The 13,979-nt window shown below is 28.8% G+C and overlaps 3 protein-coding genes across 3 annotated transcripts in view; 1 reads left to right on the top strand and 2 right to left on the bottom strand.

Moving 5' to 3' along the window:
• LOC105625710 (transient receptor potential protein-like) overlaps window positions 1–5,651 on the top strand; it is a 13,281-nt gene extending 7,630 nt beyond the window's left edge. Inside the window, exons 5-14 of the mRNA XM_012207034.1 lie at window positions 1–125; window positions 1,290–1,435; window positions 1,591–1,697; window positions 1,781–1,914; window positions 2,095–2,218; window positions 2,282–2,477; window positions 2,828–2,992; window positions 3,459–3,681; window positions 4,245–4,673; window positions 5,008–5,651. The exon at window positions 1–125 is cut by the window's left edge and continues 28 nt beyond it. Of these exons, the coding sequence (XP_012062424.1) occupies window positions 1–125; window positions 1,290–1,435; window positions 1,591–1,697; window positions 1,781–1,914; window positions 2,095–2,218; window positions 2,282–2,477; window positions 2,828–2,992; window positions 3,459–3,681; window positions 4,245–4,673; window positions 5,008–5,651 (2,293 nt within the window). The remainder of the gene's footprint in view (window positions 126–1,289; window positions 1,436–1,590; window positions 1,698–1,780; window positions 1,915–2,094; window positions 2,219–2,281; window positions 2,478–2,827; window positions 2,993–3,458; window positions 3,682–4,244; window positions 4,674–5,007) is intronic.
• A 1,034-nt stretch (window positions 5,652–6,685) lies between these two features.
• LOC105625709 (cytochrome b5) lies at window positions 6,686–9,005 on the bottom strand. The gene is made up of 4 exons (XM_012207033.1): window positions 8,883–9,005; window positions 7,986–8,114; window positions 7,003–7,082; window positions 6,686–6,725 (listed from the first exon to the last, which is right to left on the bottom strand). Exons 1-4 carry the CDS (start codon window positions 9,003–9,005, stop codon window positions 6,686–6,688), a joined length of 372 nt encoding a protein of 123 aa, XP_012062423.1.
• A 939-nt stretch (window positions 9,006–9,944) lies between these two features.
• Window positions 9,945–13,979, bottom strand: LOC105624741 (RNA-binding protein 28). Its single transcript, XM_012206098.1, has 11 exons — window positions 13,961–13,979; window positions 13,737–13,888; window positions 13,437–13,602; window positions 13,108–13,367; window positions 12,677–13,026; window positions 11,773–12,148; window positions 11,489–11,657; window positions 11,196–11,413; window positions 10,957–11,106; window positions 10,515–10,880; window positions 9,945–10,280 (listed from the first exon to the last, which is right to left on the bottom strand). Exons 1-11 carry the CDS (start codon window positions 13,977–13,979, stop codon window positions 10,152–10,154), a joined length of 2,355 nt encoding a protein of 784 aa, XP_012061488.1. The 3' UTR covers window positions 9,945–10,151.

Below are 13,979 nucleotides of genomic sequence, written 5' to 3'. Positions count from 1 at the left end.
TGAATACTTACTAATCGAATTATTTGGAAACGAGTGGATGCGAGAAATACTTGCTAACTGGAAAAAACGGGAACGTGGCTGCATCCCGGGTTTTGTTGAAACAGGCGTGGTCATCTATGTAATAAGTAACTAAATCCTGATATTAAAAATTATTTAGGAATATATAGGGTTCTAAAAAATGTAACAAAATGCGATAATCCGAATATAGGCTAATAACATGACGATAGGTAATACAAATAAATATTCAGTATGCAATTCAAATGTTACGTCAAAACTTCGAAGATTTATTTAGATTTGGAGAGAGAAAAAATAAACAAAGGAGTGAATATGGAAACAAAGGAGGAGTGTCATGGTTAAACAAACTCTATCTCGCAGGTACATGCACAGAGGCCGGTGTTGCAAATTGAACGCATTTTTATAACTCTCGAATATGAAACAACGTTCTAAAAATAACACTATGAGTGCGTTTGAAAACGCTATAAATGCAAACGCTACCAATGCTGTTCGTACAACTAATAGCGCGATAGTGTTTACCAAGCAATAAATGTAGTTTCGATTTAGGTTAAAATGGAGCATAAGATAACATTTTATAAAAGAATAGAATACATATTTATAAAATAAATCATATAATACTACAACTTTTTTCAAAAGTTATGAAAGAAAGATTATCATTTTATGTATGAAAGGTATAAAACAGAGTAGTTTTAACTTTTTTTGATATACTAAAATTCAAGAACTATCCATTATTGAGTCAAATTGTATTTTATCTTTTGTTTATCATATTATAAGTCAGAATCTTCCAACTTTGTGCCTTTTACATTATGAAATCCCTCTTGCTTCCCTCCCCCCCCCCCATTAGATTTCTGAACCTAAGAAACAGATCATATTGTATCTCTGTAGATCAAAAATCTAATCGAAGGAAAAAAGAAGAAGTATTTCATAACATAAAACACCGTGCTTGAGTTAGAAGGCTCTGTTATAAGCTACAGTATATGAGAAAACGAATTCATTTTACCGGGATCCAAATTTTCCAACAATTACAATTAGTGCGGAGTCTTTGCCAATCTAAATCTCATTTACTAAAATTTTTGAGAAAAATATATAAGTTAGGAAATACTTTGTATATAAAAATTTAATTTTATTTAAATTTAAATAAATATATAGAAATTTTTACATAAACAATTAATTTTATCTTAATAACAAAAATGATTTATAGTTTGCCGAAAAATGACGTTATAAATTATCTTGGCAATTTATTTCTTTTCATTTTTAATCAAATGCATTTGTAGGTTTAATCATAGGTGAGATTAAGGCTTTATGGACAGATGGGTTAATTGAATATATGTCAGATTTGTGGAATATTGTGGATTTCATTCAAAATACATTTTACGTAATCTGGATAAGTATGCGTATTACGGCTTGGTGGATAGTACAGGTATAAGTATAGGTTTGCATATATTTGCATTCTAAAATTAATTGAATTGAAATAATTACCATAAAGACACACAATTGATTGTAAAATAATTTGAATATATAAGAGTATTTTTTGTGAAAAATGTTAAATTTAACACAAATCTTCCAATTATATAGAGAGAATATTGGGATGGTTTAGATCCTTGGTACCCAAGAGATAAATGGCACGCATTCGATCCAATGCTGCTTTCAGAAGGAGCATTCGCAGCCGGAATGATATTTAGGTAATTTCTGTGAACGCGCACGCGTTTGGAAAATGTTTCTTATTGATTAATATTCACACATCATATGCGTGGATGTATTTCAGCTTTCTAAAACTTGTCCATATATTCAGCGTGAATCCTCATCTTGGACCGCTCCAGATTTCCCTCGGGAGGATGATAATAGATATTATCAAGTTCTTTTTCATCTACACTCTTGTGCTATTTGCCTTTGGGTGCGGTAAGTAACGCATCTTCCCGATTCAGTCATTCACCGAAGTTTCGTTATTCATAAGCCTTGTACTGATCAAAAAATCATCCCACTTTTACTTCTCAGTCAATACAGGTAATCTCTTGGTTCAGTGCGATCGCAAAATGAAAAAAATGTAGGACGTTGCCTTAAATTTATGTTTTATTTTAGGCATGAATCAGTTGATGTGGTATTATGCTGACTTAGAAAAAAGGAAATGCTATCACGTATCCGACGAACTGCCAGATTTCGATAATCAAGAGAAAGCTTGCTCCATATGGAGAAGATTTACTAAGTACGAAGGCTGAAAATATTCATAGAGATTTCTGACGAGATTTAATTTGATTTCTGCTTTCAGCTTGTTTGAGGCATCACAATCTCTCTTTTGGGCAAGTTTCGGCATGATTGATTTAATGTCGTTCGACTTGACAGGCATTAAGAGCTTTACACGATTTTGGGCGCTCCTCATGTTTGGATCTTATTCCGTGATAAACATCATTGTGCTATTGAATATGCTGATTGCTATGATGTCTAATTCTTATCAAATCATTTCGGTAGAATCAGTCAATATTTTTAAGATATCTTGTCAATAAATATATATAAAAATTATTCAAGGAAGGTCAAGAGATGTCTGTATAGACAAATTGAAGAAGAAATTTGCGAATTTATTTCAGAAAAAAATAAATTTCTCTCAATGAGGGTATATTCCTTTCAAGTTATTTAAATAGATTTTCATTTTAAATTTTTTATATTTATATTTAATTTGAACATACAAATCTCCTGTCTTTCTTTAATTAATTTTTATATTATAAATTTTTATAGTAATTTTTATAATTATTTAATTTTTACACAATATTCTTTGTTAAAATTGACATTTAATCTCACATCAATTGTATATTTTTAGGAAAGATCTGATACAGAATGGAAATTTGCCAGGAGTCATTTATGGATGAGTTATTTCGAGGATGGAGATACTGTACCACCGCCATTTAATATGATTCCAACAAATAAAATTTTCCGAAAACTATTCAAATGTGGAGGCAGCAATCATTCCACAAAATCTTTTATAGTAAACAATTTTTATCTATTAAAGTAAAAGTTTCGAAATAGAATGTTCTTTTTATTAATTCCATTTGCTCAATTTTCAAAAAAAATTTACGAAACCATTTGAAACTACAATTCATTTTTGTGCGTATAATTTTATATTTAACGATTATAAATAAGAAACTTTTAACGAATTATATCCTATTACAAAATAACAAAATTGTATTTTTCAATTAATTTTAAATGGATTGCATTTTAAACTTTTTGTTTCAAATAATATATAGAAGAATAAGAGATTGACAATTTTATTGACAATTTCGAAAGTCTTTACGTTCTTTACGTTTAATTGTATTCACGCTGAAAGAATGCGAGAAGATATATGTATCAGACAATTCCTTTTTCATTAATATCAAAGTTACTCGATTTTATTATTGATAACAGTTATTGATAACAGTTATTCAAAACAAAATTATTTTATTATTTTATTTCAGAAAAAGTCTCGGGAGAAAGCTATGATTAGACATGACACTGTAGTGCGTCTACTTATACGTCGTTATGTGACGGCTGAACAAAGGAAACGAGATGAGTTTGGTATTACGGAGGATGATGTCAGGGAAATTCGCCAGGATATTTCGAGTTTTCGATATGATCTGATCGATATCCTCAGGAAAAATGGAATGTGCACACCAATGCTCGACAAAGAAGAAACAAATAGTCAGTATATTTACATGTAATAAATCTATTATTTATATAATAATCGATCATAAACGTATATTTTACCGCGTGGAAAATCAGGAAGATCATTTTCTATTATTTTATCCTTATCACCTATTATCTTATCGTTCATTTGTTTCGCTTCACGTCGAATTCGCTCGAATTTACTCATCGATTTTCGGAAGCGCTGAATTCACTCTTTAAATGATTCGTCTAAAAATAAGATTTCACTCTTTTGGAATGAAAGTTCACTCAAATTCACTCCAAAAAAAGAGTAAAATTCCATAATTCCTTTGGAATCTCATTTCAAAAGAGTGAAATTTTATTTTAAAAAAAGAATGAAAATCTGCCATTCATGTTCAAAATTTTCACTCTTTTTTTCAAGATTAGCTCAATTTTTATTCCAAAAGATTTAGAGAGTAGATCTCCAGATCAATTCGGTAAACAGTAATGTTTAGACAGTAGGCGTCTACGAAATTATCGACCCAAAATGTACAGATTATTGCAGATACTATTTTAAAAGCAAGTACACTTATAAAATATAATTTTTTATACTTTTAAAGTACCCGGAAAAAAAGGCAAAGTGATGGAACGCCGACTCCAGAAAGATTTCCAGATAGGTATTGTGGAGGGCATCGTGCAAGCAGTTATTCAAAGCGAAAAAGAGCCAAAAGACGTGTTCAGTCAAATTGCAAGGGCGATTGGACGGAAAGGGAGCGGAGTTGATAAAAAGGACTGGAATGCCGTAGTAAGGCAAAGCACCATCGCCATGGATCCTATCGGAAGTACAAATGAAGCGATGCAACGTCAAACCCGACGTAGTTTACGTCGCCAATTGCGACACCAGCCGGATTCTGATCTAGCATCTATGGATCCGAAACGGCTGCTCGAATATAATCCGAATCTCTCGGACTTCACTCCAATTACTAGAATAGCCTATGCCAAGTTTATGCTAAGCAAGAACAAACCGGATGAGCAGCTCAACGGTGGTAGTACATTTATGTTTAAATTCTTTAGCATTTATATTATCTAATACTTTTTGATTTCCAATTTCAATTTCATTAACAGAGACGATTAACAGAGTCGAAATAAATTCCATATAGTATACATCAATCTCTTATCGATATATGAATTTTTTACCAAGTTTAAATTAACTTTCTCATCAAAAATTTAACAAATTGATATGTATTTCCTTACAATTCCTATTTAACTTTAAAATAATTGCATGAGACTTTTTTAATCTTGAATCCTTTCAATACTTTCTCTCAGATCGATTAAGAACCTTATAATTTTATAATTTTTTATTTAAATACTATTCATTCGCAGAAACAAATGATAATGAAACTGAGGAGGCTCCTCGAAAAAACAGTAAAGTTTTGATAATGGAAACTTCTACAAATGTGGTTCCACGACCGGCCATTGAAACATTTAAGAAAAGTCTATTAAAGTCTACAAACAGTAGTGTGAACAAACAAGCAGGACTCATTGTTAAAGCTGAAGTTAAATCACCATCACCTATACCCGAGGATTCTATAGAAGAAGAAATAAGCAAGCAATCGATATCATCTGCTACGTTCAATCAAGAGAAAAAAGTCGAAGAAAATGTCCAAGAGCAACAGCGAGAAGAAAATGAAGTAACAAGCGAAAGAGAAACATTAGATGAGCAAAAGGAAGAAGAGAAAAATGTCCAAGAACAACAGCGAAAAAATGAAGTAAAGAGCGAAAGAGAAACATTAAATGAGCAAAAGGAAAAAGAGACGGAAAATGATAAGCGTCAACAGTCGAAAAATATAAAGGAAAATAATAGTGATAACACTGGACAGAAGACCAGGGAAGTAGATAAGGAAATTGATACGAAAAAATATGTTGAATCTGATATAACAGAAAAGAAACTTGAAATACCAGTTCAAACTACAAAATTGCAAGGAAAGTCAAAAGCGACCGGTCGAGTAATAGGAGGTTGGATTTAATTGAATATTTTGGTGCTTCCAGAGACACAGTGTAACGCAGTGATCATTTCATCTTTGTTTAACATTGACAAACAACAAACTTACTGTGATTCACTATGTTACATTGTGTCGTCTGTGTCTTCTGTTAGAAAGCATCGTTTATCTTATTAATTAAGTAAATATCTATTTAAAATTATTTATATATTTTTTTTATTTAAATATATAAATATTTAAATATATAATTTATTAAATATATCTTCTTTTATAGAACTCGGTATTTATTTTTAACTATTAATGATGTGCTCACATTAATAAGCATTAAGCGCTAATTGTGTTTACGTAAAATTTACAGGTTTTAACGTCATTCAGCATTATTAAGATCATTACTAAGATGCGAAAAAAAATCAAATTGTTAAATTGCTAATATTAATTTAACTTGTGATATTGCGATAGAGTTCGCGTTTTAAGACCGAAAAATCATTTCAGCGCGCAGTTTAAAGGACTACATATAATTCACACAGAATAATACAAGCACTTAAAATCCAGCTAGTTTATCGTTAAAGATATTTATTTCTATTGGTTGTGTTCTTACATATACGATCGGATGAGATTTAATATTTAATTTTGTTAAATAAGTTTAATTTAATTAAACTTTGTCAATTTTAATTTAAAAAGTAATAAGTAATAATTGTCAATTTAATTAAAAAAGTAATAGTAATAATAATTCTCAAAACTTCTCAATAAGATTAGATTATTTATAATGGAAATTTCGTTAAGTAAAAAATTGACTGTACAGTGTTCATGAATACGATAAGTAGATGACTCGTATTGATGAATATAATTAGCTCTATCGGTTTTCCTTGTTCATTCTTATATGCCCGCAATGTCACGTAAGCGATAAGACGGTTTTTAATTTTGATGATTCTTATCAGTAATATAATATACACGTCATAAACGATGCTGTATTTAGATAGTGAATGTAACATAAATGACATGTGATAAATATAATTATATATTTAAAATAATGTATGCAATTGATATTTACAACGCATTCTTTAACATGTACATTTGCCGCAGATCAATCTTAAGAAAGGCCTAAAATATGAAAATAGCAAAATTAATAATAATAAGTGCTTGTGTTTTATCTATTAACTCACATTGTATATTATTACTAAATTAATTTCTTCTGCGTTAAAAAATTTATATTACTACTATGTATAAGATTGTATACTTCTTTCCTCTTATGGAAGAATTGTTTTTTGGAAAGATAAAGTTTTTTGTGCCATTATGGTATTTAATGAAATTAAACAATATAAATATAAATAATTTTTTCGCATTATGATTAATAGTATAAATATTACTAATTAAATACCTTCGTTTTTGCTTATCCTCTCCTTTCATTTTTATTCCGTTAGCAGCGCGCTTCTTTATTCTGTTAACTCTTTTATCTTCCTGTAATGTCATATATCATATACTGTGGTATATGTCACATTCAGCATATCATATGAGATAATATGACCCATGGTGGAAGAAACCCAAATGTTATTGTACAAACATTTTCTATAATAATAAGGACCATTCCTAGACTCATTGCTCCCGGATATCCCTCCGCAACCACTCTTTTATTCTACATTGTAAACCCAAGATTTTTGCTAATCTTTATATAGTGAAAATAAATAACTTTTTCGCAATTCCCTTATCGGCTGAACAGCGGAAAAATTCGAAATGATTCCTATCTTAATCCAATCCAAATTCAAGCAGAACAATAAGTTACGATAATGATAAAATAACATTAAAATGAATCGGAAATGATTGAAAAATGACTTTTAATGATCATTTTGAAGTCATTATGACATCATTTTAATATCATAATGACTCGTTGTTCTGCATGGAAACCCACTTTGAAATGATTACACGTTCATATTGTTATATTGATAATTGATATAAATCAAGCATCAACTTATTACAAGTATTAACAATTGATTGCACAAGCGTTTCTCAAATATTTAATACACATACAGCAGATTATTTTTTCGTTCTTCACAGAGTACTCAAACTTTAGAGAGAGAGAACAATATATTCGACAGTGTATACATAACATGAAAAATTTGATATACCAGAAAGAGAGAGTCTGAGAGCGATAATGATCGTGAGTTAGCTGTTACTAAATTCTATAAGTAATGTCTACGATTTCTCTGCCATATGTTATTAGATGGTCAGACATGAGACAAAGACAATCAAATGTTTTTATCTAGTTGATCTAATAACATGGAAAATTATAAAATCGTGGATATTACTTATGAGAATTCCAATTTGCTAAATTATGATCATGACATAAAATTAATGAATGCTTACATCTTCAAGTTCACCGATCAAATATTTTTTGAGCATTTTTGTCGCATCTGAAGAATGTCCAAATTCATCAAATTCACTAGTCGCGTCTTTTCCTGCATATTCATCGATTAGTTCTGGACCACCAGGATGCTGTAAATAATATTTCTCCCTATACTTAATTTAAGTCTAATATATTCTAATTTATTAAGTTATTTTTATGTACAGAGGATGAGATCAAACATTTCGACCAGATTTTGAAATTTTATACACAGAGAAAACAATGTAGTTGGCCTACTTATTACAGAGTTTTGGAAAGCTCTTGAAATAAGCTACTAAAATATGCAATAAAAATACTTCTATAGAGGATTACATTAAAAAATTTTATGTAATTTATATTATAATTTATATTATAATTTATATTCCTTTGAGGAATTTGATCTTAAGAACATCTTAAGATCAACCAAGGTCACTATTTTCTTTCCCCCTCAAAAACCTACAATTTTTATGTGTCTGAAATATTTTTCTCTAAACCTCCACGATTTCCAAATATTTGATTGTCAAATATAAAATGACACCCGCTCATATATTTTTTCTTTATACAATTTTGATATCAATGTTATTGATATTTTCTTTTTAGTTAAAATTTTTAAGTTTTTTTTACATAATTCAATTTTTTTTGCTTATAAAGGCATTAAAATAAAATAATAAAGAAATTAATCATTCATAAAATGTCTCATATCTTATATTTTAATATTTTTATATAAAATATAAAATATTATGTAAAATATTTATTTTTTAATCTTATTTTAATGCTTTTTTATATAGAATATTGAAAGAATTTAATAAATGTAAAAAAAATGTAATTGCATTTAGGAAAAAATATACAATTTGTAATATACAATTTTATAATATATGTACCTGTTGCATATAATCCGTTACATCGTAAATGTTGTCATGGATAACGATCCAGGTTCTCACTCCGTTTTTGCCATTGCATTTCGCAACATCGGCGAGCGAATAGCGAATTGTCGAATAGGACATTCTTCAACTGAATTTTGCGAAAAGAAGAGAGAACTCATTCACATCCGCAATATAAATAACAATGTTGCCTATGTTCTGAGGACTACGGTACTCTCGGAAAATACGAAAGATAAGCATATCGCGATTTAGAGAGGAATGTAATATTGTATCTATAGATAACTGTAATTCTATTATTATTGGCTCAATTTATTGTTTCATCATGCAATTGATGCAAAAATGTCACTCGCTGCACATTGTTGTAACTTTCCTATAGATCGTCGCAATTATAATTTATTATATCAATTATTAATGATATACGTCACGAAAACGTATTCGCGGTATATTATCAAAGGCGCAACAAAAAGAAATGTACTCAATTTTAATTGCATATTCTAATCAGTTGTGCTTATTTAAAAGAAGTAAAAATTCAAGTAAAAGTTTTATATTTTTTAAAGGGAAACTAAGATTGTCTCATGGTGAAAGAGATATTCTTCCTCCATAAAATGCTTAATTTGTTTCGCGAATGAAGTATATTATATGTACATATCTGATATTCAGAGAGAATCATAAATAAGAATGTGGAGCTCATAAGAGAACGAATACAGGAAAAGGAAATATTATAATAACAGATCTGTAGATACAATGTTGTGAAAGAATAAAATACATATATACTATGTTCATAATTCTTATTTGAAAACCGTCTTAAGTAAATGATATCTTGTATGGATTTTCTACAATAAGCAGTTATCTAAGCTTTAATCATAAGAAATTAATCAATCATAATCAATTCTTCTTCTCACATTCGATTGTAATCGGTCAATTTCTTACGATTAGGTAATGGCTTATTGTAGAAAGCCCATTAATTTATTTATTAGTACGGCTCCGATTGGTTTATGAATTGTAACAACTTAAGACTGTATTTAAGACGGTCCTATAAATAAAAACCGACTATAAATACTGACATAATTATTTTATTTTGACAAAATGATTTAATAGGAGTCAAAATAGTAGGAATTAAATAATGGTAAAGAAAAAAATCTTAATTACTAAAAATCATTTTTTTACCTTACGTACATATTACAGAAATAACAATAATGTATATGCTGCATAATTAAATGTTCATATTATTGTACAAAATATTATTTAATTTTTTTATCTTACTTCATATTAAGATCCAACTGAGGATTCATACCATTTCGACTTTTTCAAATCAATTCCTTTTAACTTATTTCTATAATTATTTAGAAGTTTATTGAAATTTGCATCATCTGCATCAAGCTTCTTTGCTTTTTTCAACTAAAAAAAAATGACATAAGTATTATAAAATCGGTGTTCCGATATTCACCATCAATGATGAAAATTTATAATGCACGTAATATATACTACAGATTTTTAGTACTGACAATGAATATTGAAAGACAGCCAAAAAAATCCATAAATCAGAAAATTCTATATAACTAAAATTTACAAAAAATTTTAGTCATATATTTAAATTAAATGAAATATAAAAATTTATAATTAATATCTTACTGGCATGCTGTCTTGTCTTTTCTTTATTTTTTCTTGTTTTACAACGTTCAATTGCTTAGCCGCTTTATTCAGTTTCTTCTGCTTTTTTACAGTCATCGTATGTAATTCGGCTTGTGATTTGAGATTAAAGTTTGACCTTAATTTATCCTGACCTAATTTGCTGGTCATGCCTGCATATGATTTTTCTTCTTGATCATTTAATTTTCTAACTTTAACTCGTTTAGTTGGAACTTCTTCCTTGTCCTCATTTTTCTTTTTATCTTTGTTTCCAAACCACAATGGATTGTGCTCGCGACTTTTTTGAATTCTTTTTTCTTTCGCATTCACTAAGATACGATTTTCTATCGAGAATCCAACTATAGGTCTCTATAATCAAATTTGTAAACTAATATATAAAAGATCGAAATAATTAATAATAATAAAAATAAAATTATAATCTTACTCTGCTTTTAGAAAATATATTTGGATTATTGTTTATACTTCTTAAAGCTTTAAGTGCATCTTCGTGAGAGGTAAATGTAACAAAGCCATACTCTTTTGATTTTCCTTTTCCTGTCGCATCAACGTTTTTCAAATCACGCATAACTCGTGCCTTAAAAATTGCAAATAAAATTAATTAATGCCTATATAATTTCAAATGTCATTAGAAAAGTAACATTTATATATTCTAAATAAAATTACTTCTTTAATTATAGCCTTAGGACCACTGTGATTTTTAAATAACTGCCTAAGTTTTTCGTTATCAAAATTGGAAGGTAAATTATGAACAGCTAACCGTACTCTCGATACAAACATATTCAAGTTACGTAACATCTGTGATTTCCATTGCTCTAATTTCAAACGTTTTTCCATATCGGATACTGACACTTCCGCTGCGGCTGGACTTTTGGCCAACACAACTAAAAAATCAACAACGTGATATTAAAATTACTTTATATAGCATAATAATATTTTACAATCAAATCTCAGATTACCTCCTTCTTTAATGAGATATAAATTTCTAGAATCTTTAATCTTTTTTCCTTTTAAATTCTTTTTGTCCTCAACTTCATTTCTACGTAATGCTCTGTGGGCTTCAATTATTTGGTCACGTAAACGTAATTCAATTCCAGCTGACAAACAATTTTCGGCGTCTTCAACACGCTGCACAATAAAATATTTCTTATAATGATAAACAAAATTGATAAACTAAATTGAATGATTTAAAATATACAACTAATGAAAAATTGTCAACATTTATCGAATGAACTACTCTTACTTCAAATTTAACAAATGCGGTGCCTCTAGAATATTCGGTCAGAGGATCCATACACACGAGAGCATAGTAAACAGGTCCAAATTGTTCCATGCACTTTTTAAGTTCGTCATTTTTTACAGAGAATGGTATATTCTTCAGAAAAATTGTTTTTCCTTCACCAACATCATTAGACACTCGATTTGGACGTTTTACAAAATATTTCTCTTCTTGATCAATATCTTCTTCCTTAATAACAGATCTATCAATTACATTGGAATCATTATCATCATTTTTATCTTCATCGTCAGTATCTTCTGCTTCGTGTATTTTTATCTCATCATCAGATTCAGTCTCCTCTTTTATACTTTCCATTGTAACTTCTCTAGAAATTGTAAAATTATTTAAAAAAAAAAGACAGAGAGAAACAAATTATTTAGAGGAAAGTAAACAATTTACAAAATATATAGGTAATATCCAGGATTGGCAAAGTTACTTTATAACTCGTTGTCATTATTCAAAAATTAATGAGTCATTACTATACTTCTTACTTTTTTTAATAGAATATATACTCTACAAATTTTTGCAGTAAATATAAATAGAAAATCATAGAATTCTATCTTCTAGTAAAAAACTAAAATTCAAAACCTGATAAATATATATTAAAAAAATAAAATTTTAGTAAAATTTTAGATTAAGATCGACTTCACCGATTTCAATGATCTTTATACATGTCAATGCAGCAGCTGATTAATTTTTCGCTAGAAATTAATTAATAAGTAATAATAAAAGTAACTAGTCAAATCATTACTGTTACACAAAAAAATGTAACGTTATCCATTCATTATTTAAAAGTAATGATGACAACATTATAAGTTAATCTTGATAATATCCACTTATACTCTAACACAGTTCAAACTTTAAATACCTATCTGATTCAGCATCTGAATCACTAACGTCATTCTTACTGTTAGAAGATGCATTTATTTCTGAAATATTATGTACTTCATCCTCATCAATAGGTTCAGTTTTGATTTCTACCTTCACATTTGTATTGTTTTGAAAAAACTTTGTTTTAGGAACAGCCCAGTCAACTATCATAGGCCTATTTAAAAGAGGTAACATATTTGCATAATGTATAGCCTTTGCAGCGTTTTGTACAATATTATATTGTAAGAACGCAACTCCAGTTGGTTTACCATCAGGTTTGGTCAAAATCTTTATTTCCTCTATTTCGCCATATTGAGCAAAATGTTCTTTCAAATTAACTTCTGTAACCTATGAAGAAATTGAAGGCTTTCAAATGTAAAAGTATTAAAAAAGAAATATTTTTTTTTTCACATAATATATAACAAATACCTGAAAAGCTAAATTTCTTATTACAATCCTGGCTCGTTTTTTTTGTTTTCTCATCTTGTGTAATTTTCTTATCTTTTGCTTTCTCAAGTTACTCTTCTCTTTTGTAATCTTTTTCTGAGTATTACTACTGTCATCATTTTCTTTTTGAGTATCCTGAGAAGATCCTTCATCTTTATCAATTTCTTGATTTTCAGCAAGATATTTTTCAAGTTTTTCGGATTTGAGTTTTGATATAGCCCAGTTACTGTTTATGTTTCTTCCTAAAATGAGCAATGCATGTTTCATATATGTCAAAATCATTTTTTTTTTAAGCCTGATTTTATAAATACCAAGGAACTCCTTTTTATTTGTATTAAATATCGCTTTTGAAGCATCTTCAACACGCTTAAAGTCTATGAAACATCCCACTGGATTTCCATCTGGACGCTTCAAAAAGTTTATTTCTTTGATTTCACCAAATGGCTCATAAAATCTCCTTACATCTTCTTCTGTTGCCTAAGAAAATATAAGTATTATATAATAAATTAATTTATGTGAAATGAATAAAACATTAATAGATGGAATTCTTCCTTTTAAAATTAAAATACATTTTTCTATTTGATGTTGGATATATTCAAACATGTATATACCTTAAAGGATAAATTCTTCACAATTATTCGAGAATTCTGTTCCTTTATGTTTGCAGTATCTGTTATTTTTACTTCAGAACTTTTTGCTCTTCTTAATTTAGCCTTCCTTCGATACATCCAAGATAACTTTTTCCCCTTTTCCCTTCTTTGTTCTAAACAATAAATGCTAATTATGTAAATTGAACTAAATCATTGTTTTTATATCGAGCTATTAAAGTTCTTACCATAAGATGGTTTACCCAT

Source organism: Atta cephalotes (genome assembly GCF_000143395.1).
Source record: "Atta cephalotes unplaced genomic scaffold scaffold00003, whole genome shotgun sequence".
Classification (NCBI taxonomy): domain Eukaryota; kingdom Metazoa; phylum Arthropoda; class Insecta; order Hymenoptera; family Formicidae; genus Atta; species Atta cephalotes.
This window is presented reverse-complemented; position numbering and strand designations above follow the sequence as displayed.

Bases quoted from the DNA above. Each gene is read 5' to 3' on its own strand.
- LOC105624741 (XM_012206098.1), bottom strand. The intron at 13,027-13,107 runs GTATTTGTTATA...ATTTCTTCATAG, and splicing joins TAAGAAATTTAGCTTTTCAG to GTTACAGAAGTTAATTTGAA. The intron at 11,658-11,772 runs GTAAGAGTAGTT...TTTATTGTGCAG, and splicing joins CCGCATTTGTTAAATTTGAA to CGTGTTGAAGACGCCGAAAA.
- LOC105625709 (XM_012207033.1), bottom strand. From the start codon at position 9,005: ATGTCCTATTCGACAATTCGCTATTCGCTCGCCGATGTTGCGAAATGC. The intron at 7,083-7,985 runs GTAAGCATTCAT...ATGACATTACAG, and splicing joins TGATCGGTGAACTTGAAGAT to GAAGATAAAAGAGTTAACAG. The intron at 6,726-7,002 runs GTATTTAATTAG...TTCATATTTTAG, and splicing joins GAGGATAAGCAAAAACGAAG to GCCTTTCTTAAGATTGATCT.